The 24,552-nt window shown below is 47.8% G+C and overlaps 2 protein-coding genes across 5 annotated transcripts in view; both read right to left on the reverse strand.

Annotated features, from left to right (window-relative positions):
* Positions 1-1,544: 1,544 nt before the first annotated feature.
* Positions 1,545-2,545, reverse strand: LOC123743166 (cortexin domain containing 2). The gene has a single exon (XM_045718858.1). The coding sequence runs from the start codon at positions 2,198-2,200 to the stop codon at positions 2,009-2,011; it is 192 nt and encodes a 63-aa protein (XP_045574814.1). The 5' UTR covers positions 2,201-2,545; the 3' UTR covers positions 1,545-2,008.
* A 3,104-nt stretch (positions 2,546-5,649) lies between these two features.
* LOC106575022 (carbonic anhydrase 14) overlaps positions 5,650-24,552 on the reverse strand; it is a 36,019-nt gene continuing 17,116 nt past the window's right edge. For 2 of the 4 annotated variants that reach the window (XM_045718860.1, XM_045718859.1), the window contains 10 exons: positions 18,546-18,691; positions 17,282-17,377; positions 16,985-17,051; positions 13,696-13,853; positions 13,390-13,513; positions 8,661-8,684; positions 8,468-8,552; positions 8,182-8,223; positions 7,358-7,411; positions 5,650-6,506 (listed from right to left, as the gene is read on the reverse strand). In XM_045718860.1, coding sequence (XP_045574816.1) covers positions 6,410-6,506; positions 7,358-7,411; positions 8,182-8,223; positions 8,468-8,552; positions 8,661-8,684; positions 13,390-13,513; positions 13,696-13,853; positions 16,985-17,051; positions 17,282-17,377; positions 18,546-18,691 — 893 coding nt within the window. In that variant the 3' untranslated portion in view covers positions 5,650-6,409. The remainder of the gene's footprint in view (positions 6,507-7,357; positions 7,412-8,181; positions 8,224-8,467; positions 8,553-8,660; positions 8,685-13,389; positions 13,514-13,695; positions 13,854-16,984; positions 17,052-17,281; positions 17,378-18,545; positions 18,692-24,552) is intronic. The other 2 variants (XM_045718861.1, XM_045718862.1) reach the window with 2 other exon arrangements.

Genomic DNA, 24,552 nt, shown 5'->3' on the forward strand with positions numbered 1-24,552 from the left:
TAGGTAGATTGGGTGGTCTATTTACCAATGGGCTGCGTACAGCTGCAGCGATCAGTTAGCTGCTCAGATAACTGATGTTTAAAGTTAGTGAGGGAAATATAAGTCTCCAGCTTCAGCGATTTTTGCAATTCGTTCCAGTCACTGGCAGCAGAGAACTGGAAGGAAAGGCGGCCAAAGAGGTGTTGGGTTTTCCACTCTATCAGTGCAGTTGATCACCACCATATTACGCAATAAATCCAACCTTTCTAAAACTCATCTTCTCTTGCTCTCTCTCTTCAGGCCTACTCACTGGTGGCCTCCCAGTCGACTCACTCGCTATTGGGCTATCCTCTACTCTCTTCACTGCCTCAGCATGGGAAACTTTCTGACCCACTTGAACTCTGGCAATCTCAACCTGGCTCCCTTTCACAGGGCACTTCGGATCCACAGCTGCATGGGAATCCCCACAATTGACAGACAGTGCTTTCTCTATGCCAACTGTACACTCCCTCTGACTACCCTCCTGCACATTTTTCACATCGTGGGATCTCCCTTCTGCACACTGCTGCAATGTGTCCGAATCTTTGGCACTTAAAGCACCAAAGTGGGTTCGAAACAGGCCCTCGCAGAATATCAAATATAACCTAACCAGACCTTATGAGGTAGAAACTCTGTGTCAAAGCTCAACAAAACTGACAGGGTATTGTCAGTCTCTCCATTACCACCAGGTCTACGTCTCACCAAACAGCGGGCGTCACAAACACTAGGAATATTCCTGTTCATTTGATCCACCTCTACACTCAACACTACCCCACTGATCACCCCTTTTAGCGGTACCCTGCTCCGTAGAACAAAGCACACCACAGGTTGAGCCCCGGGCCGCGTGACTCGAAGCGCCCGCTCTGTCGCTGCAGGTAATCCTGGACTGGCTCAACCTCAGAGTGCTCACCACTGCTGTCTGACTCCATTTAGAGATCATCAAGATTCTCAAGAGTGCATGAAGATCTAGAAGTAATATTACTTGGTTTGTAATCAGGAGACATAGGTATGTACACCTCGAACGAAGGTGTATACCCAGGAAACAAATCTCTGATCTTAACAGCGCAATTCTTACGCTATCGCATCATCATACCTCCCGAAAAGAAATAAACTGGACCACTTTCCCTCCACCAATGCTCTGCTTACAGTCAGACTGGAATACATGTTGGCTCCTTCTTCAATGGTTGTGTTCTTCCCATTACCTCATCCCTTACTCTTAACTCTCACTAATTATTGGCAATTAAGGTGCATTATGTTTATTCAAAATGACATGAAATCATTGACCATCCTCTGACCAGCTCCCTATACTCAAGCCATGAATTGACCCTTTCCATCTTCAGAAGTTGCAGCTTTCAAAGACTTGGCCTCTATTGCTTGACCTGTCATGATATTATATTATATTGCTAGTTCGTTTTTTGCTCTTCAAGTGCTTTGAGACTCTATGGAAAGCGCTATAGAAATGTAATCAATTATTATTATTATAACCTAGACTGCATATTGTAAAAACATCACAAATGAAACAGACATTTAACTATGCTTTTTATTGTCATGTCATTTTCTCTCATGGCATAGCCTGTTTGTTTTAATGGAAAGCAGATGTGAATATGACAGTGGCTGATTAGGAATACAAAAACTAAAATGGTGGTCATTCCTACGTTTATCTGACTCTGGTCCATGACATGCTGACAACTGTAGACTTTCCCAAAAGCACATTGCCTAAACAAACTGTACTGTAACAATTTGAAATCCTCATGGTCCCATTTGCTCCTGTTTTCCAGGTTATCATGGTGTGTGATGTTCATCTCCAGATCTGTGGACTGATGAATTCTCCAAACGTTTAAGTCCCACTCCCTTCATGTGCTTTCTGCTCCTCTTGATTCCCACAAGTTTAACTACGAAACCAAACTTCCCACCTTCAGCACACTAGCCACAGTCGGGCTAGGGTTCTTCCACAATGCTCACATTATTTCCTGCCCAGTATGGAGTGAGGTCACTCCTCAGTTTGTTCCTCCGTATTCTGGTATGCGGCGACAGAGATGGCGCTGTAGGGGTTCAGGACCATCTGGGCACAGCGCACTATGGTGAACAGCAGGAAGGAACAGAGTAGGAAGACAAAGAAGAGGGCAAAGCCCAGGTCCACGTCCACCTCCATCCTGGCCACCGGCAGGAGAGGAGGGTCCATGACTTATCGTATCCAAATGAGACTGATGCAGACTGACAAAGGTAAAAAAAAATATAGGTAGAAAACTTTTTTTTAAAGTGTCCTTTGCTGCTTGGTGTTGGACAACACTGCAATCCAAACTCTCTCTCTCTCTCTCTCGTCCGTCCTTGCTTTTGTGTCTATCTACTTGTTCTAACAACCTAGAATCGTAGCTTGTTCTAATGAAGGGTCTTCATGCTGTCTATGCTTCTCTAGAAGACGTCTCTTTAGTCTTCTCTCTATCTACGTCGTGTTAGGATCTGTTTTCCTGTTCAGTTTAAGTTAAGTTGTGTGAATCTCCTCTCGCTTCAATGCCTTTCCCTCTGGACCATACTGCTCAGGGTCCAGCCCCCTCTCTCTCTCGTTCTCTCTCTGCACTCTCTCTCTCTGCTCTCTCTCTCCTCTCCCCCCTCTCTCTCTATTTCTCTCTCTCTCTCTGCTCTCTCTCTCTCTGTTCTCTCTCTCCTCTCCCCTCTCTCTGCTCTCTCTCTCTCTCTCTCTCTCTGTTCTCTCTCTGCTCTCTGTCTCCTCTCCCCTCTCTCTCTCTCTCTCTCTCTCTCTCTCTCTCTCTCTCTCTCTCTCTCTCTTATTTGCATAGGGTTGATGTACTCTCCACTTGTGTGTGTCTCTCTAGTGGCATCAGAGTACACGAGGCAATCTGCATCTTTTTGGTCAGGATCAGTTTCCACCACCGTCTCAACTGAATTGCCACCAAGGCATCATATCCTTTTTCAATTCCTCTACCTTTATTTTGTCCTGATCAGCTTTTCTTTCATTTTGATTGTTTTGTTGTCAAACTAAGTCTAAATTCTATATTCTATGGCTCTCTCTCTCTCTCTCTCTCTCTCTCTCTCTCTCTCTCTCTCTCTCTCTCTGCTAGGAGTCCTACTCAATGGCCCCTACTTTATCCCCCAATGTCCCTACCACCCAACCCAATCCACTCTACTGTAGGCCAGCTATTCTATGGGCTTCAGCATGCAGAGGACACGTGTACTCACACCTGTGTCAGGCAATGGTATATCTATAGGAAGGTGAATGTGCATTACAGTGTTTAAACACCTCAGCAAAACACTAACACACAACACAGCTACAATGTCTCCTCTCCTTACTGTATATACGTATACATCCCTATGGACGAACCCATAGGCGCAGAGGTCTAATGTACAGTCATGGGTTTGTTTAACCACAGATTGACAGTTGTTTGCTTTGTTTCTCCCTTCCACCCAAGTCTACGTTTCCAAGTCTACGTTTCCTCCACAGGGTAGGCATCATTCCACGTGCTGTACCCCTAGTCCTGCCTCCTGCCCCTCCTGCTGGTTGTTGTTGCCTCCTGGGGAGGTCCAGAGCCCTGCCTGTTGCCTGGACTGAGTCCTGCTGGTTGTTCTAATCTCAGTTATGGCCTGATCGTCACCAAACCCCTCTTTAACTATTCATGGGACACAGGTGCCAAGTGTGACTGAGTACGTCCATCTGTTTGTCCATCCCCAGGGGGGTTGGGAGTGGCGTCCAGGAGAGGTGAAGAGAGGGACGGAGAGAGAGAGAGAAAATGAAGGAGTAGGGGAATAATTCTCATGTCATATTCATGTTCAGACCACTAATGATGTCACACAGACTGGATGTCACACAGAAGAGCGTAAGATGTAAGGAACATCCAGGTACAATCCCACCAGAGTGATACTACTGACCAACCTGAGAAGGAAGGAGTAATCCTATCTGCCCTACTCCAACTCCTCCAGCATTCCATCCGATTTCACCCCCAGGCTGTGAACGAGAGAGGAGGAGGAGAGGAGGAGGGGACGAGGGGAGAGGAAACTGATCCGTGGCCATAGATCTCTGTGTTTCTCTGACCACTGATAAAGTAGGAAGGGATGGAAATGGATACAACCCAATCAAGGCAGAGTTGGATTTTGTTTCTTTTCCAATTAAGTAACACAGACCACATGTAAAGAAGTGAATCAATGGATGATAGATGGATTGATATCACTTAATGAAGTTGCAGCAAGTTCAGAGCCTCTGCTGCATAATCGGTTAAAGTATATTATAATGGCACATCTTTGTTTATATGTGTGTACATAGGGAAGTAGAAACTAGGGCATCTTGGGTCTATCAGCTCTTTTCCTCTACCTAGTCTTCATCATGTTTTAGTTTGAACCTTTATTTAACTAGGCAAGTCAGTTAAGAACAAATTCTTATTTACAACAACAGCCTACCAGGGAACAGTGAGTTAACTGCCTTGTTTTGGGGCCAAACATCAGATTTTTACTTTGTTAGGTTGGGGATTTGATCCAGCAACCTTTTGGTTACTAGCCCAACGCTCTAGCCACTAGGCTACCTGCCACCCCAGGATGTGTTGTGTACTACACCACTTGTCCTACAGCACTGTTTAGTGTGCATCATGTGTTCTACACCACTTGTCCTACAGCAGTGTCTAGTGTGCATCATGTGTTCTACACCACTTGTCCTACAGCAGTGTCTAGTGTTCATCATGTGTACTACACTACTTGTCCTACAGCAGTGTCTAGCGTTCATCATGTGTACTACACTACTTGTCCTACAGCAGTGTCTAGTATTCATCATGTGTACTACACCACTTGTCCTACAGCAGTGTCTAGTGTTCATCATGTGTACTACCATACTTGTCCTACAGCGGTGTCTAGTGTTCATCATGTGTACTACACCACTTGTCCTACAGCAGTGTCTAGTGTTCATCATGTGTTCTACAACACTTGTCCTACAGTAGTGTCTAGTGTTCATCATGTGTACTACACCACTTGTCCTACAGTAGTGTCTAGTGTTCATCATGTGTTCTACACCACTTGTCCTACAGCAGTGTCTAGTATTCATCATGTGTTCTACACCACTTGTCCTACAGCAGTGTCTAGTGTTCATCATGTGTACTACACCACTTGTCTTACAACAGTGTCTAGTGTTCATCATGTGTACTACACCACTTGTCCTACAGCAGTGTCTAGTGTTCATCATGTGTATTACACCACTTGTCCTACAGCAGCATCTAGTGTTCATCATGTGTACTACACAACTTGTCCTACAGCAGTGTCTAGTGTTCATCATGTGTACTACACCACTTGTCCTACAGCAGTGTCTAGTGTGCATCATGTGTTCTACACCACTTGTCCTACAGCAGTGTCTAGTGTGCATCATGTGTTCTACACCACTTGTCCTACAGCAGTGTCTAGTGTTCATCATGTGTACTACACCACTTTTCCTACAGCAGCATCTAGTGTTCATCATGTGTACTACACCACTTGTCCTACAGCAGCATCTAGTGTTCATCATGTGTTCTACACCACTTGTCCTACAGCAGTGTCTAGTGTTCATCATGTGTACTACACCACTTGTCCTACAGCAGCATCTAGTGTTCATCATGTGTACTACACCAGTGTGAACATCACACTGACCGAAGCAACATCGTCATTCAACTCCTTTATTTTGATGCTTAATGTATTTACAGCTGAATTCAGACAAGCAACAAACACTTATACACACACACCACAAGATACACAACCCAGACACCAACAATCCTCCCCTTGCACCCTCACACACTCATCAACAACACACACACACACACACACACACACACACACACACACACACACGCCTTCCACTGGCAAGGAATGTGCAGGGCTGATTTCAGAATCACATGGTTTGGACTATACAGTCTTCAATTCCAAATTGTGTGACATGTTTCTACTATTCCTTCCTCTCTTTTGGAGGTGTGTCTCGCATGGCAGTTGCAAGTGATGATGTCATCCTGAACGCAGTCCAGCTGTACCCATGAGGCCCTGAAGTTAGGACAGGAAGGGCAGAACGTGGATGGAAAAGAGTACCATGCATACAGGTAGACCATAACAGACCATGCATTCACCCAAAAGGCCATGCAGACAGACACATGGACCAGAGCAGAGGAGGCTTGTGGGAGGAGCTACAGGCTCATTGTAACGGCTAGAATGGAATAAATGGAACGTAGTCAAACGTGTGGTTTCCATATGTTTGATGTGTTTGATACCGTTCTATTATTCCATTACAGCCATTATAATGAGCCTGTCCTCCCATAGCTCCTCCGACCAGCCTCCTCTGGACCAGAGCCATAGAGGCACTCATCCATGCCCTTTGACAGGGAGGGTGGAGTGTGGTTGGGGGGGGGTCGTTTATGGAGGTCTCTGATTGGTCTCAGACTGAGGAGGGGACAGGATCTTCTTTTTTTCCTGGTTCAGAGGTCGTGTTGAGGGCCACGTCCTGTTTCAGCTCCTTCCCTGGCTCCTTAGTCCTACATGTCAGAGGGCACAGGAAGTCTGACTCATCAATGGAACTACATGGCATAAAAGCTCATTGATCCTGCTGTATGTCATACTCTCCCTGTTTTCACTGTATTTTGTAGCAGTTTACTCAACCATCCAGCAGAGTGATACACTAAATGACAACAATGGATAAAGGTATTGTGAAGACAGACAGACAGACAGACAGACAGACAGACAGACAGACAGACAGACAGACAGACAGACAGACAGACAGACAGACAGACAGACAGACAGACAGACAGACAGACAGACAGACAGACAGACAGACAGACAGACAGACAGACAGACAGACAGACGTCCATTCAACGTCCATTCCACGTTGACGTGGAAACAACATTGATTCAACCAGTGTGTGCCCAGTGGGAAGTTACAGCATTAAAAAGCTATTGAGAGGGTGAAAATGTGCTATATTAGTACAACGCTGGATTTAAAGACACAACAGTCTACTTTAAACAAATGAGTGGTGAAATTTCCTAGAATAACAGGATTACAGGAATGGATTAGGATTCTTTAGGATAACACGTGATGTTGGAATTTCTAGAGTCCCAGTCCAAAACAACTCCTAGCCCCGACCACCTTGGTGTTTACAGATCTTAAGGAATTAGATTGGTAAGTAAAATGGCTAAAAGTAAAACGAGCTCAACTGAGCCCGATTTTAACGATACATCTATGCGCTTTCTTCAGATCTGGAGGCTACACACCAACGTTTAGGGGTGCTAGGAGTTATCTCTAGCCAGGGACAGAAGGCAGATGATGGGGAGTAAAATCAGGGATTTGGGTTAAAGGGGTGAAGGTCAAAGGTCATAATCTGATTGGTGACCTGGGCACGGGGGCGGGCCGGACGCTGGGCAGGACGTCCCAGCTAGAGGTGGAGCTGTTGTGATGAAAACACAGTGTCATGTGACCAGGAAACACAAACGATCACATCACAGACAGACAGAATCATGTTAAAAGGGCAACAATCATGACCCGAACCGACCCTTCATCCTTTTCCTCTGCACATTTTCTAGATTTGAAATAATGAGATAGTTATTGGCAGTATGGTGTGGGCTGGGTGAACCTTTTGCCATATTCCTTACACCTAGCCAATCATCTCAGATCTTTAGTCTCATTCCTAACCATGTGTCTTTAGCATTAAGCCTGGCAAGCGAGGCTGTTGGTTCTAAATCTAAAGTGCATAATGTAGGGACTAAGGGTCGATTAAGAAGTGCGCAATTATCACACAGTCAGAGCAACAATCAGACGGTAGAGGATGAAGTTGCCCCTGAACACTGATCTAAGGTCAGTTTTTTGTTTTTACCTCCTGATGGTTACGGTTAGGATTGGAGTAACAAACTGATCCTAGACCTGAGCATATAGGCCAGGGAATCTACCAATCACTGGTGGTTAAACATAGTAATGTTATTTTTGAACAGGGTTGGAATTACACATTGACTCTAGGAGGTACACTGGGGGTGCCCACATTGATGTTTTTTTTACAATTCAAGAGGTGAAACTTTTAGTATAGGCATGGTTAGCATCTCGAAACATCCCCGGAATTAGAACCCTGTCACAGAGAACACTGGCAGTAGTATTTATTTGGTTTATGAACATGTAGTATTGGACATGAATGCAGTAGGTATCAGGTATTATGGAGGATTCCACCTGTTTACCAAGACCCTTTCATTATGCAGGTGTTTGAAAAATCTGCCAAGAGAAATGTGAAGATTGAGACACCAAGAACAAAAAGAAACCCAGGACATTTTGGATCAAAGCATACCACAGTTTCATATGATAAACACAGGTAACCAGGTAACCAGCACAACAGAAATCTGTTTGACCATACTGTTTTCTACTTCAGATAACTCTGTAGTTGGCTTAATCAGAAACAGAATAGCACTCAGGCAGGCTAGTAAGCTAAGAAACCCCATTTAACAGCTTAGTGCCTTACCGTATAGTCTTCACTATGAAGCGAACGATGACAGCCAGACCAACACAGCCACACAGAGCTCCTATTACTATCGCTGTGATCTCTCCTGAGACAGACAGAGAAATATTCCAACTAGTTCATCAAACATGAAAAGATAGACATTGACCAGAGGCCTACTCTAATAATGAATCAACTATGAAGGTCCACATCTTACCGGCAGTGTACACCTTCACTGATTCTGCAAGTGGGAAAAGGAATATGTTATTTAAAGCATTGTCTTATTACCTGTACGTCTGTCATAAGGCCTACATAATAACAGGCTTGACATGATCGTGATGTCATGACAGAGGGTTCATGTAAAAATACTGCTGTGCTACTTTGTTTATGCAGTCGATAATTCAGTTGGAATTAATGTTCAATCAACTTCTAGTAGAACTTCAGGGAAAGGATCATACGTCTACAGTGTGTTCTGTAGTCTTTGGAATGAGTGTTGTCCACGGGAGGCTGGTACCTTAATTGCGGAGGATGGGCGGAATGGAATGGTATCAAACACACGGTTTTCATGAGTTTGATACCATTCCATTCACTCCACCCCAGCCATTATTATGAGTCGTCCTCCTCTCACCAGCCTCCTGTGGTGTTGTCATAGGCCACCCTATCAGTTTTGCACAAATTCTTTCTCCTTTGTCTGTGTTCCACTCTCTCTCTCTCTTGCTCTCCCTTTCTCCTCCTCTCGCTCTCCCTTTCTTTCTTTCTCTCTCTTCCTCTCTCTCTCTCACTCCCCCTCTCTCTCCATTTCTCCCTTTCTTTCTCTGTCTCTCTCTTCCTCTTTCTCACTCCCTCTCTCTCTCTTCTTCTCTTGTCATGTGACAACAACAGTGTCAGTGTTTAGAGAAGAGATTTTGCAAAAACAAATCAGCCATCACGTAAACAGACCTCCCCTCATTTACAGCTCCTCTTTCTCTGCCCCACTACCCCTCTCTCTCTCTATCTCTCTCTTTCTCTCTATCACTCCCTCAATCCCCCCCTCTCTTTTCCTCTGTCCTGCCCTCTCTATCTCTTTCACATCTTTCACAGTCAGTAACCCTTGACATTCCCACAGTTCTCACCACATTCCTCTCTTTAGTGTTTAATGCTAGCCTTCCTCCACATGTCCACCCTGAGAGCCCCTCACTGTGTCCACTAATACTGTTTGATGAAATGTTATTAGTGGTCACGGTACGAGGCTAGCCCGCCCCATGCCCTTCCTGCTGATGCTGCTGTTAGGTACGAAGCTAGCCCACCCCATGCCCTTCCTGCTGATGCTGCTGTTAGGTACGAGGCTAGCCCGCCCCATGCCCTTCCTGCTGATACTGTGTTAGGTACAAGGCTAGCCCGCCCCTTGCCCTTCCTGCTGATTCTGCTGTTAGGTACGAGGCTAGCCCGCCCCATGTCCTTCCTGCTGATACTGCTGTTAGGTACGAGGCTAGCCCGCCCCATGTCCTTCCTGCTGATACTGCTGTTAGGTACGAGGCTAGCCCGCCCCATGTCCTTCCTGCTGATACTGTGTTAGGTACAAGGCTAGCCCACCCCATGCCCTTCCTGCTGATGCTGCTGTTAGGTACAAGGCTAGCCCACCCCATGCCCTTCCTGCTGATGCTGCTGTTAGGTACGAGGCTAGCCCGCCCCATGCCCTTCCTGCTGATGCTGCTGTTAGGTACTAGGCTAGCCCGCCCCATGTCCTTCCTGCTGATTCTGCTGTTAGGTACGAGGCTAGCCCGCCCCATGTCCTTCCTGCTGATACTGCTGTTAGGTACGAGGCTAGCCCGCCCCATGTCCTTCCTGCTGATACTGTGTTAGGTACAAGGCTAGCCCACCCCATGCCCTTCCTGCTGATGCTGCTGTTAGGTACGAAGCTAGCCCGCCCCATGCGCTTCCTGCTGATACTGCTGTTAGGTACGAAGCTAGCCCGCCCCATGTCCTTCCTGCTGATACTGTGTTAGGTACTAGGCTAGCCCGCCCCATGTCCTTCCTGCTGATTCTGCTGTTAGGTACGAGGCTAGCCCGCCCCATGCCCTTCCTGCTGATACTGCTGTTAGGTACGAGGCTAGCCCGCCCCATGTCCTTCCTGCTGATACTGTGTTAGGTACGAGGCTAGCCCGCCCCATGCCCTTCCTGCTGATGATGCTGTTAAGTACGAAGCTAGCCCGCCCCATGCCCTTCCTGCTGATACTGCTGTTAGGTACGAGGCTAGCCCGCCCCATGCCCTTCCTGCTGATGATGCTGTTAGGTACGAAGCTAGCCCGCCCCATGCCCTTCCTGCTGATGCTGCTGTTAGGTACGAGGCTAGCCCGCCCCATGCCCTTCCTGCTGATACTGTGTTAGGTACGAGGCTAGCCCGCCCCATGCCCTTCCTGCTGATGCTGCTGTTAGGTACGAGGCTAGCCCGCCCCATGCCCTTCCTGCTGATTCTGCTGTTAGGTACAAGGCTAGCCCGCCCCATGCCCTTCCTGCTGATGCTGCTGTTAGGTACGAGGCTAGCCCGCCCCATGCCCTTCCTGCTGATACTGTGTTAGGTACGAGGCTAGCCCGCCCCATGCCCTTCCTGCTGATGCTGCTGTTAGGTACGAGGCTAGCCCGCCCCATGCCCTTCCTGCTGATTCTGCTGTTAGGTACAAGGCTAGCCCGCCCCATGCCCTTCCTGCTGATGATGCTGTTAGGTACGAGGCTAGCCCGCCCCATGTCCTTCCTGCTGATACTGCTGTTAGGTACGAGGCTAGCCCGCCCCATGCCCTTCCTGCTGATGCTGCTGTTAGGTACGAGGCTAGCCCGCCCCATGCCCTTCCTGCTGATGCTGCTGTTAGGTACGAAGCTAGCCCGCCCCATGCCCTTCCTGCTGATGCTGCTGTTAGGTACGAGGCATGCCCGCCCCTTGCCCTTCCTGCTGATGATGCTGTTAGGTACGAAGCTAGCCCGCCCCATGTCCTTCCTGCTGATACTGTGTTAGGTACGAGGCTAGCCCGCCCCATGCCCTTCCTGCTGATGATGCTGTTAAGTACAAAGCTAGCCCGCCCCATGCCCTTCCTGCTGATACTGCTGTTAGGTACGAGGCTAGCCCGCCCCATGCCCTTCCTGCTGATGATGCTGTTAGGTACGAAGCTAGCCCGCCCCATGCCCTTCCTGCTGATGCTGCTGTTAGGTACGAGGCTAGCCCGCCCCATGCCCTTCCTGCTGATACTGTGGTACAAGGCTAGCCCGCCCCATGCCCTTCCTGCTGATGATGCTGTTAGGTACGAAGCTAGCCCGCCCCATGCCCTTCCTGCTGATGCTGCTGTTAGGGTACGAGGCTAGCCCGCCCCATGCCCTTCCTGCTGATACTGTGTTAGGGTACGAGGCTAGCCCGCCCCATGCCCTTCCTGCTGATGCTGCTGTTAGGTACGAGGCTAGCCCGCCCCATGCCCTTCCTGCTGATTCTGCTGTTAGGTACAAGGCTAGCCCGCCCCATGCCCTTCCTGCTGATGATGCTGTTAGGTACGAGGCTAGCCCGCCCCATGTCCTTCCTGCTGATACTGCTGTTAGGTACGAGGCTAGCCCGCCCCATGCCCTTCCTGCTGATGCTGCTGTTAGGTACGAGGCTAGCCCGCCCCATGCCCTTCCTGCTGATGCTGCTGTTAGGTACGAAGCTAGCCCGCCCCATGCCCTTCCTGCTGATGCTGCTGTTAGGTACGAGGCATGCCCGCCCCTTGCCCTTCCTGCTGATGATGCTGTTAGGTACGAAGCTAGCCCGCCCCATGTCCTTCCTGCTGATACTGTGTTAGGTACGAGGCTAGCCCGCCCCATGCCCTTCCTGCTGATGCTGCTGTTAGGTACGAGGCTAGCCCGCCCCATGCCCTTCCTGCTGATTCTGCTGTTAGGTACAAGGCTAGCCCGCCCCATGCCCTTCCTGCTGATGATGCTGTTAGGTACGAGGCTAGCCCGCCCCATGTCCTTCCTGCTGATACTGCTGTTAGGTACGAGGCTAGCCCGCCCCATGCCCTTCCTGCTGATGCTGCTGTTAGGTACGAGGCTAGCCCGCCCCATGCCCTTCCTGCTGATGCTGCTGTTAGGTACGAAGCTAGCCCGCCCCATGCCCTTCCTGCTGATGCTGCTGTTAGGTACGAGGCATGCCCGCCCCTTGCCCTTCCTGCTGATGATGCTGTTAGGTACGAAGCTAGCCCGCCCCATGTCCTTCCTGCTGATACTGTGTTAGGTACGAGGCTAGCCCGCCCCATGCCCTTCCTGCTGATGATGCTGTTAAGTACGAAGCTAGCCCGCCCCATGCCCTTCCTGCTGATACTGCTGTTAGGTACGAGGCTAGCCCGCCCCATGCCCTTCCTGCTGATGATGCTGTTAGGTACGAAGCTAGCCCGCCCCATGCCCTTCCTGCTGATGCTGCTGTTAGGTACGAGGCTAGCCCGCCCCATGCCCTTCCTGCTGATACTGTGTTAGGTACGAGGCTAGCCCGCCCCATGCCCTTCCTGCTGATGCTGCTGTTAGGTACGAGGCTAGCCCGCCCCATGCCCTTCCTGCTGATTCTGCTGTTAGGTACAAGGCTAGCCCGCCCCATGCCCTTCCTGCTGATGATGCTGTTAGGTACGAGGCTAGCCCGCCCCATGCCCTTCCTGCTGATGCTGCTGTTAGGTACGAGGCATGCCCGCCCCTTGCCCTTCCTGCTGATGATGCTGTTAGGTACGAAGCTAGCCCGCCCCATGTCCTTCCTGCTGATACTGCTGTTAGGTACGAGGCTAGCCTGCCCCATGCCCTTCCTGCTGATGCTGCTGTTAGGTATGAGGCTAGCACTTGCCCTGCTGCCGTTAACATGTTAGCATTATGCCAGTCTCTCTGACACCTGTCATCATGAATCGGACATGGGGTTCATTGTGTTCTGAGGGTCAGACAGGTTGTGTTAGAGAACCCCCCCCGACCTAATGGGAAGGATGAGAGGATGGTCCGGTCGTTAAGTGGTTGAGGTGTACGGTAGTTGTCCTGCATGACGACGCGGTCAGCGTCCTCCTTACTGGCATACAGCACTGTCTCCAGCTTCATCAGCTGAGGAAGTAGGGAGGACAGAGAGGAGGAAGAGAAGAGGAAAGAGAGATGAGGAGAGGAGGAAAGATGGTGAAGAGGAGGAAGACAGGAGGGAAGAGGGGGAGAAAAGAAGAGGAGGACATAGTGATGCTTTGAATTCAAGCATAAGTATATCACCATCACACACACACACCTTCCCTCACCTGTGTGTGTGAGATTTTGACGGTCTCTGTGAAGAGGGTCCAGAGGACACTCTGGAAGCAGGGAGGAGTGGTGAGGGAGCCATTGTATCGATAGTACCGCCCCAGGTCAGAAGGCAGGAGGGACTGGACATCAAAGGCTGGGATGGACACACTCTGACCTGACCACGGAGGGAAGAATGGATGGGTGGATGGACAGATGAAAGTTAGAGGAGATGTACAGGGTTTGACTCCTAGGTGCACATAGTGGTGCTGTTTGGCACTTCCATAAGAAATCAGAGAATCTGCATAAACTACTGTAGTTGTGGTAACATTGCTAGAAGGTAGCTCTAGTAATAATGCTGATTGGTTAAGGTGTACTTTGATTAAGCTATCTGGGGCGACAGGTTGACACGACTGTTTGTAGGAACGGACCAAAGCACAGCGTGGGTATCGTTCTACATCTTTATTTATATGTGAAACTATGTAAGACATACAATAAACTATAAACAAAACAACAAACCGTGACGAAGAGGTGCAACATGCACTAACTCAAAATAATCTCCCACAAACACAGGTGGGAAAAACAACTACTTAAATATGATCCCCAATTAGAGACAACGATGACCAGCTGCCTCTAATTGGGAATCATACCAAAACCCCAACATAGAAAAAAGAAACTAGAAACTAACATAGAAGAATGAAACTAGAATAAACCCCCCAGTCACGCCCTGACCTACTCTACCATAGAAAATAAGAGCACTCTATGGTCAGGACGTGACAGTACCACCCCAAAGGTGCGGACTCCGGCCGCAAAACCTGAAACAAAAAGGGAGGGTTGGGGAGGTGTCTAGAGTTGGTGGCGGCTCTGGTGCAGGACGAAGAACCTTCTCATCCTGCGGATCCGCCAGCATTGGTGGCGGCTCTGGTGCAGGACGAAGAACCTTCTCATCCTGCGGATCCGCCAGCATTGGAGGCGGCTCTGGTGCAGGACGAAGAACCCTCTCATCCTGCGGATCCGCCAACATTGGAGGCGGCTCTGGTGCAGGACGAAGAACCCTCTCATCCTGCGGATCCACCAACATTGGAGGTGGCTCTGGTGCAGGACAAAGAACCCTCTCATCCTGCGGATCCACCAACATTGGAGGCGGCTCTGGTGCAGGACGAAGAACCCTCTCATCCTGCAGATCCGCCAACATTGGAGGCGGCTCTGGTGCAGGACGAAGAACCCTCTCCTCCTGCGAATCCGCCAGCATTGGTGGAGGCTCTGGACTGCCGACCGCCGCTGGAGGCTCTGCACTGCTGACCGCCGCTGGAGGCTCCGGACTGCGGACCGCCGCTGGAGTCTCCGGATTGGGGACCGTCGCTGGAGGCTCCGGACCGGGGACCGTCGCTGCAGGCTCCGCGCCATGGATCATCACTACAGGCTCCGCGCCATGGATCATCACTAGAGGCTCCGGGCCATGGATCATCACTGGAGGCTCCGGGCCATGGATCATCACTGGAGGCTCCGGGCCATGGATCATCACTGGAGGCTCCGGGCCATGGATCATCACTGGAGGCTCCGGGCCATGGATCATCACTGGAGGCTCCGGGCCATGGATTATCACTGGAGGCTCCGGGCCATGGATCATCACTGGAGGCTTCGTGCCATGGATCATCACTGGAGGCTTCGTGCCATGAATTACCACTGGAGGCTCCGGGCCATGGATCATCACTGGAGGCTCCGGGCCATGGATCATCACTGGAGGCTCCGGGCCATGGATCATCACTGGAGGCTCTGGGCCATGGATCATCACTGGAGGCTTCATGCCATGGATCATCACTGGAGGCTTCATGCCATGGATCATCACTGGAGGCTTCGGACCATGGATCATCACTGAGGCTTCGTACGTGGAGCCAGAACAGGTCTCACCGGACTGAGGAGACGTACTGGCAGCCTGATGTGGGGAGCTGCCACAGGGCTTACCAGGCTGGGGAGACACACTGGAGGCCTGGTACGTGGAGCCAGAACAGGTCTCACTGGACTGGGGAGACTAACTGGAGGCCGAGTACGTGGAGCAGGAACAGGGCATACCAGGCTGGAGAGACGCACTGGAGACTGGGTGCGTGGAGCAGGCACAGGATATACTGGGCCGTGGAGGCACACTGGAGGTCTAGGGCGTAGGGCTGGCACAACCCGTCCTTGCTGGATGCTCACTTTAGCCCGGCAAGTGCGGGGCGCTGGCACAGGACGCACTGGGCTGTGAAGGCACACTGGCGACACAGTGCGTAGAGCTGGCGCAGGATATCCTGGACCAAGGAGGCGTACTGGAGACCAGGAGCACTTAGCCGGCCCAACCCGTCCTGGCTGAATGCTCACTTTAGCCCGGCAAATGCGGGGAGCCGGCAACGAGCGCACCGGGCTGTGAATGCGCACTGGGGATACCGTACGCATCACCGCATAGCACGGTGCCTGACTGGTCACGCTCCCCACAGTAAGTACGGGGAGTTGGCTCAGGTCTAAACCCTGACTCTGCCAATCTCCCCGTGTGCCCCCCCAAAACAAATTTGGAGCTGCCTCTCGGGCTTCTTCCGTCGTTGCCGTGCTAATTCATCGTATCGTCGCCGTTCCTCTCTCGCTGTCTCCGCCTGCTTCCATGGCAGGGTCTTGTCCCCTGCCATTACCTCCTCCCAGGTCCAGGATGTCCTCCACTCCCTTCTCTCCCGGGCCAGGAATCCCTGCTCCTCCTGGGCACGCTGCTTGGTCCTTTGGTGGTGGGAGATTCTGACACGACTGTTTGTAGGAACGGACCAAAGCGCAGCGTGGGTATCGTTCCACATCTTTATTTATATGTGAAACTATGCAAGACATACAATAAACTATAAACAAAACAACAAACCGTGACGAAGAGGTGCAACATGCACTAACTCAAAATAATCTCCCACAAACACAGGTGGGAAAAACAACCAGCTGCCTCTAATTGGGAATCATACAAAAACCCCAGCATAGAAAAAAGAAACTAGAAACCAACATAGAAAAATTAAACTAGAATAAACCCCCCCAGTCACGCCCTGACCTACTCTACCATAGAAAATAAGAGCACTCTATGGTCAGGACGTGACACAGGTAGCCTAGTGGTTAGAGCGTTGGACTAATAACCAAAAGATTGCAAGATCCAATCCCTGAGCTGACAAGGTACAAATCTGTCATTCTGCCCCTGAACAAGGCAGTTAACCCACTGTTCCTAGGCTGTCATTGAAAATAAGAATTTGTTCTTTAACTGACTTACCTGGTTAAATAAAGGTAAATAATAATTAACAGCTGTCTCACCTGCATGTCTGATGCGACCCAGGTAGTTGAGAATGTTCCAAAAAGCCTGGTTAGCCTCCTCACCTGTCTAACAGATCACACATCTTCTCTTTAGGTCAAGTGTGCAGGCTTTACTATACATTCACAAAGCCTTTCTTACTAATCTGGTGATGTGTAGATTTTCCTACTGAAGAAATAAAACGTAAATAAAGGGAATTTGTAACCTATTGTAAAGAATACAAATACAACACTTATGAAGTATGTAATATCTCCAGTGGTTGATGTGATTGTCAGGGAGTTATGATGTAATAGTCCTACCTCTATGAGGACTCCCAGGACTGCCAGTCCATCCTGCTGGGTCATAGCCACTGACATGTTAGGGTACAGCTCTGAGTTGTAGTGCACCACATGCAGCTACACAGAGAGGGAACATGGTTAGCATGTGTGTGTGTGTGTGTGTGTGTGTGTGTGTGTGTGTGTGTGTGTGTGTGTGTGTGTGTGTGTGTGTGTGTGTGTGTGTGTGTGTGTGTGTGTGTGTGTGTGTGTGTGTGTGTGTGTGTGTGTGTGTGTGTCTAATCTTTAGAAAATCCTTCTTGAGTTTGAATGAAAAGTGCTGCTACATTCGTTTACATAGGGGTCAGATGGGAGAAAAAGAGAGTGAGGGAGAGGGAATGAGAGAGGGAGGGAGTAGGGGAGGGTGGAGAGATAAAGACTAATTGTCTGTCTTTATGTAATAGTGTGTAACCAGAGCACAGAGCCTCTCCTTCATGTTTTCAAACTCTCTCACTTTCTCTCTCTCTCGCTGTCCCTCCCTCTCATTACCCCCCCTCTCTTTCTCTCTCTCTCTCTCTCTCTGTCCCTCCCTCTCGCTCTGTCTCTTTTGGCATACCTGTGCAGTAGCAGATGGACAGAATCTGACTTATTCGTCCAAACACTCTCTCTCTCTCTCTCTCTCTCTCTCTCTCTCTCTCTCTCTCTCTCTCTCTCTCTCTCTCTCTCTCTCTGTCTCTCTCTCTCTCTCCATCCCTCACTCCTTTACCTCTCCACCCATTTTTGCAGATCCACTGCATGTTCTACATTCCCTTCCCACAGAGAACTGGACAGTGTTTCAAGTTCCAAAAGTGTGTGTGTGTGTTTTTAGGGTACAGTAAATACACTGCCAACCTGAGAAAGTTGGTTCCCCTTCCTATGTATACTGTAGGTGTTTGAGAGGCTTTTATTTGTCATGCTTTCTAATCCTGAATTCTTTACAATAATTTCAATCAGATTTAATTCCACTCCCCAATTAATTAACATCATTCAAACACTTGTTCTCCAATAACCTTTCTTTTCATGTTTGTTTTCTCCTGCTATGACTAGTGTTAACCAGATTAGCTAAGAGTCTAGATTGCTGTTTAGTGTTTCTGTATAGTATTTAATGGGATCATAGTATGGTTTCTCAACTGAAGTGCTTAATACTGCAATCTGCCTGGATATACAGCATGACACGTACGCATGTCCTTGCACATGCAGGCTTAAAAACTCTCACCCACCAACACCCCCCACACCCCACCCCCCTCCAAACACACACACAGTCCCTCACCTCTGCAGCGGAGCTCTGACCGTTGATGGTGTGTTCGCTGCCCCCGGCCTCCGGGGCTCCGTTGCCCCAGTGCAGGTGCATTTGGACAGCTGTGAACTGCCAGGGCAGCCCCCCTAAACCCATCCAGCCTGGGAGAGGAACCACCACTGTGATGGAGAGAAAGCATGGTTGCTGTAGTTACCTGTATGGTTGTTGTTAGTGATGGAGTCAGCATGGTTGCTGTAGTTACCTGTATGGTTGTTGTTAGTGATGGAGTCAGCATGGTTGCTGTAGTTACCTGTATGTATGTTGTTAGTGATGGAGTCAGCATGGTTGCTGTAGTTACCTTGTATGTTGTTAGTGATGGAGTCAGCATGGTTGCTGTAGTTACCTGTATGGTTGTTGTTAGTGATGGAGTCAGCATGGTTGCTGTAGTTACCTGTATGTTGTTAGTGATGGAGTCAACATGGTTGCTGTAGTTACCTGTATGTTGTTAGTGATGGAGTCAGCATGGTTGCTGTAGTTACCTGTATGGTTGTTGTTAGGATGGAGTCAGCATGGTTGCTGTAGTTACCTGTATGTTGTTAGTGATGGAATCAGCATGGTTGCTGTAGTTACCTGTATGTATGTTGTTAGTGATGGAGTCAGCATGGTTGCTGTAGTTACCTGAATGGCTGTTGTTAGTGATGGAGTCAGCATGGTTGTTGTAGTTACATGTATGACTGCTGTTAGTGATGGAGTCAGCATGGTTGCTGTAGTTACCTGTATGTATGTTGTAAGTGATGGAGTCAGCATGGTTGCTGTAGTTACCTGTATGTTGTTAGTGATGGAGTCAGCATGGTTGCTGTAGTTACCTGTATGTTCTTAGTGATGGAGTCAGCATGGTTGCTGTAGTTACCTGTATGTTGTTAGTGATGGAGTCAGCATGGTTGCTGTAGTTACCTGTATGTTGTTAGTGACGGAGTCAGCATGGTTGCTGTAGTTACCTGTATGTATGTTGTTAGTGATGGAGTCAGCATGGTTGCTGTAGTTACCTCTATGTTTTTGGTGATGGATTCAGCATGGCTTCTCTAGTTAGTTACCTTTATATTGTTAGTGATGGAGTCAGCATGGTTGCTGTAGTTACCTGTATGTATGTTGTTAGTGATGGAGTCAGCATGGTTGCTGTAGTTACCTGTATGGTTGTTGTTAGTGATGGATTCAGCATGGTTGCTGTAGTTACCTGTATGTTGTTAGTGATGGAGTCAGCATGGTTGCTGTAGTTACCTGTATGTTGTTAGTGATGGAGTCAGCATGGTTGCTGTAGTTACCTGTATGGTTGTTGTTAGTGATGGAGTCAGCATGGTTGCTGTAATTACCTGTATGTTGTTAGTGATGGAGTCAGCATGGTTGCTGTAGTTACCTGTATGTTGTTAGTGACGGAGTCAGCATGGTTGCTGTAGTTACCTGTATGTATGTTGTTAGTGATGGAGTCAGCATGGTTGCTGTAGTTACCTCTATGTTTTTGGTGATGGATTCAGCATGGTTGCTCTAGTTAGTTACCTTTATATTGTTAGTGATGGAGTCAGCATGGTTGCTGTAGTTACCTGTATGTATGTTGTTAGTGATGGAGTCAGCATGGTTGCTGTAGTTACCTGTATGGTTGTTGTTAGTGATGGATTCAGCATGGTTGCTGTAGTTACCTGTATGTTGTTAGTGATGGAGTCAGCATGGTTGCTGTAGTTACCTGTATGTTGTTAGTGATGGAGTCAGCATGGTTGCTGTAGTTAGCTGTATGGTTGTTGTTAGTGATGGAGTCAGCATGGTTGCTGTAGTTACCTGTATGTTGTTAGTGATGGAGTCAGCATGGTTGCTGTAGTTACCTGTATATATGTTGTTAGTGATGGAGTCAGCATGGTTGCTGTCGTTACCTGTATGTTGTTAGTGATGGAGTCAGCATGGTTGCTGTAGTTATCTGTATGTATGTTGTTAGTGATGGAGTCAGCATGGTTGCTGTAGTTACCTGTATGTTGTTACTGATGGAGTCAGCATGGTTGCTGTAGTTACCTGTATATATGTTGTTAGTGATGGGGTCAGCATGGTTGCTGTAGTTACCTGTATGTATGTTGTTAGTGATGGAGTCAGCATGGTTGCTGTAGTTACCTGTATGTTGTTAGTGATGGAGTCAGCATGGTTGCTGTAGTTACCTGTATGTTGTTAGTGATGGAGTCAGCATGGTTGCTGTAGTTACCTGTACATTGTTAGTGATGGAGTCAGCATGGTTGCTGTAGTTACCTGTATGTATGTTGTTAGTGATGGAGTCAGCATGGTTGCTGTAGTTACCTGTATGTTGTTAGTGATGGAGTCAGCATGGTTGCTGTAGTTACCTGTATGTATGTTGTTAGTGATGGAGTCAGCATGGTTGCTGTAGTTACCTGTATGTATGTTCTTAGTGATGGAGTCAGCATGGTTGCTGTAGTTACCTGTACGTTGTTAGTGATGGAGTCAGCATGGTTGCTGTAGTTACCTGTATGTATGTTGTTAGTGATGGAGTCAGCATGGTTGCTGTAGTTACCTGTATGTATGTTGTTGGTGATGGAGTCAGCTTGGTTGCTGTAGTTACCTGTATGTTGTTAGTGATGGAGTCAGCATGGTTGCTGTAGTTACCTGTATGTTGTTAGTGATGGAGTCAGCATGGTTGCTGTAGTTACCTGTATGTATGTTGTTAGTGATGGAGTCAGCATGGTTGCTGTAGTTACCTGTATGGTTGTTGTTAGTGATGGAGTCAGCATGGTTGCTGTAGTTACCTGTATGGTTGTTGTTAGTGATGGAGTCAGCATGGTTGCTGTAGTTACCTGTATGTTGTTAGTGATGGAGTCAGCATGGTTGCTGTAGTTACCTGTATGTTGTTAGTGATGGAGTCAGCATTGCTGCTGTAGTTACCTGTGTGTTGTTAGTGATGGAGTCAGCATGGTTGCTGTAGTTACCTGTACGTATGTTGTTAGTGATGGAGTCAGCATGGTTGCTGTAGTTACCTGTATGTATGTTGTTAGTGATGGAGTCAGCATGGTTGCTGTAGTTACCTGTATGTTGTTAGTGATGGAGTCAGCATGGTTGCTGTAGTTACCTGTATGTTCTTAGTGATGGAGTCAGCATGGTTGCTGTAGTTACCTGTATGTTGTTAGTGATGGAGTCAGCATGGTTGCTGTAGTTACCTGTATGTTGTTAGTGACGGAGTCAGCATGGTTGCTGTAGTTACCTGTATGTATGTTGTTAGTGATGGAGTCAGCATGGTTGCTGTAGTTACCTCTATGTTTTTGGTGATGGATTCAGCATGGTTTCTCTAGTTAGTTACCTTTATATTGTTAGTGATGGAGTCAGCATGGTTGCTGTAGTTACCTGTATGTATGTTGTTAGTGATGGAGTCAGCATGGTTGCTGTAGTTACCTGTATGGTTGTTGTTAGTGATGGATTCAGCATGGTTGCTGTAGTTACCTGTATGTTGTTAGTGATGGAGTCAGCATGGTTGCTGTAGTTACCTGTATGTTGTTAGTGATGGAGTCAGCATGGTTGCTGTAGTTACCTGTATGGTTGTTGTTAGTGATGGAGTCAGCATGGTTGCTGTAGTTACCTGTATGTTGTTAGTGATGGAGTCAGCATGGTTGCTGTAGTTACCTGTATATATGTTGTTAGTGATGGAGTCAGCATGGTTGCTGTAATTACCTGTATGTTGTTAGTGATGGAGTCAGCATGGTTGCTGTAGTTACCTGTATGTTGTTAGTGACGGAGTCAGCATGGTTGCTGTAGTTACCTGTATGTATGTTGTTAGTGATGGAGTCAGCATGGTTGCTGTAGTTACCTCTATGTTTTTGGTGATGGATTCAGCATGGTTGCTCTAGTTAGTTACCTTTATATTGTTAGTGATGGAGTCAGCATGGTTGCTGTAGTTACCTGTATGTATGTTGTTAGTGATGGAGTCAGCATGGTTGCTGTAGTTACCTGTATGGTTGTTGTTAGTGATGGATTCAGCATGGTTGCTGTAGTTACCTGTATGTTGTTAGTGATGGAGTCAGCATGGTTGCTGTAGTTACCTGTATGTTGTTAGTGATGGAGTCAGCATGGTTGCTGTAGTTACCTGTATGGTTGTTGTTAGTGATGGAGTCAGCATGGTTGCTGTAGTTACCTGTATGTTGTTAGTGATGGAGTCAGCATGGTTGCTGTAGTTACCTGTATATATGTTGTTAGTGATGGAGTCAGCATGGTTGCTGTCGTTACCTGTATGTTGTTAGTGATGGAGTCAGCATGGCTGCTGTAGATATCTGTATGTATGTTGTTAGTGATGGAGTCAGCATGGTTGATGTAGTTACCTGTATGTTGTTACTGATGGAGTCAGCATGGTTGCTGTAGTTACCTGTATATATGTTGTTAGTGATGGGGTCAGCATGGTTGCTGTAGTTACCTGTATGTATGTTGTTAGTGATGGAGTCAGCATGGTTGCTGTAGTTACCTCTATGTTTTTGGTGATGGATTCAGCATGGTTTCTCTAGTTAGTTACCTTTATATTGTTAGTGATGGAGTCAGCATGGTTGCTGTAGTTACCTGTATGGTTGTTGTTAGTGATGGATTCAGCATGGTTGCTGTAGTTACCTGTATGTTGTTAGTGATGGAGTCAGCATGGTTGCTGTAGTTACCTGTATGTTGTTAGTGATGGAGTCAGCATGGTTGCTGTAGTTACCTGTATGGTTGTTGTTAGTGATGGAGTCAGCATGGTTGCTGTAGTTACCTGTATGTTGTTAGTGATGGAGTCAGCATGGTTGCTGTAGTTACCTGTATATATGTTGTTAGTGATGGAGTCAGCATGGTTGCTGTAATTACCTGTATGTTGTTAGTGATGGAGTCAGCATGGTTGCTGTAGTTACCTGTATGTTGTTAGTGACGGAGTCAGCATGGTTGCTGTAGTTACCTGTATGTATGTTGTTAGTGATGGAGTCAGCATGGTTGCTGTAGTTACCTCTATGTTTTTGGTGATGGATTCAGCATGGTTGCTCTAGTTAGTTACCTTTATATTGTTAGTGATGGAGTCAGCATGGTTGCTGTAGTTACCTGTATGTATGTTGTTAGTGATGGAGTCAGCATGGTTGCTGTAGTTACCTGTATGGTTGTTGTTAGTGATGGATTCAGCATGGTTGCTGTAGTTACCTGTATGTTGTTAGTGATGGAGTCAGCATGGTTGCTGTAGTTACCTGTATGTTGTTAGTGATGGAGTCAGCATGGTTGCTGTAGTTACCTGTATGGTTGTTGTTAGTGATGGAGTCAGCATGGTTGCTGTAGTTACCTGTATGTTGTTAGTGATGGAGTCAGCATGGTTGCTGTAGTTACCTGTATATATGTTGTTAGTGATGGAGTCAGCATGGTTGCTGTCGTTACCTGTATGTTGTTAGTGATGGAGTCAGCATGGCTGCTGTAGATATCTGTATGTATGTTGTTAGTGATGGAGTCAGCATGGTTGATGTAGTTACCTGTATGTTGTTACTGATGGAGTCAGCATGGTTGCTGTAGTTACCTGTATATATGTTGTTAGTGATGGGGTCAGCATGGTTGCTGTAGTTACCTGTATGTATGTTGTTAGTGATGGAGTCAGCATGGTTGCTGTAGTTACCTGTATGTTGTTAGTGATGGGGTCAGCATGGTTGCTGTAGTTACCTGTATGTATGTTGTTAGTGATGGAGTCAGCATGGTTGCTGTAGTTACCTGTATGTTGTTAGTGATGGAGTCAGCATGGTTGCTGTAGTTACCTGTATGTTGTTACTGATGGAGTCAGCATGGTTGCTGTAGTTACCTGTATATATGTTGTTAGTTATGGGGTCAGCATGGTTGCTGTAGTTACCTGTATGTATGTTGTTAGTGATGGAGTCAGCATGGTTGCTGTAGTTACCTGTATGTTGTTAGTGATGGAGTCAGCATGGTTTCTGTAGTTACCTGTATGTATGTTCTTAGTGATGGAGTCAGCATGGTTGCTGTAGTTACCTGTGTGTTGTTAGTGATGGAG

Source organism: Salmo salar, chromosome ssa05 (assembly GCF_905237065.1).
Source record: "Salmo salar chromosome ssa05, Ssal_v3.1, whole genome shotgun sequence".
Taxonomy (NCBI): domain Eukaryota; kingdom Metazoa; phylum Chordata; class Actinopteri; order Salmoniformes; family Salmonidae; genus Salmo; species Salmo salar.

Excerpts from the sequence above, each read along its gene's own strand:
- LOC123743166 (XM_045718858.1), bottom strand. The coding sequence starts at position 2,200 with ATGGACCCTCCTCTCCTGCCGGTGGCCAGGATGGAGGTGGACGTGGAC.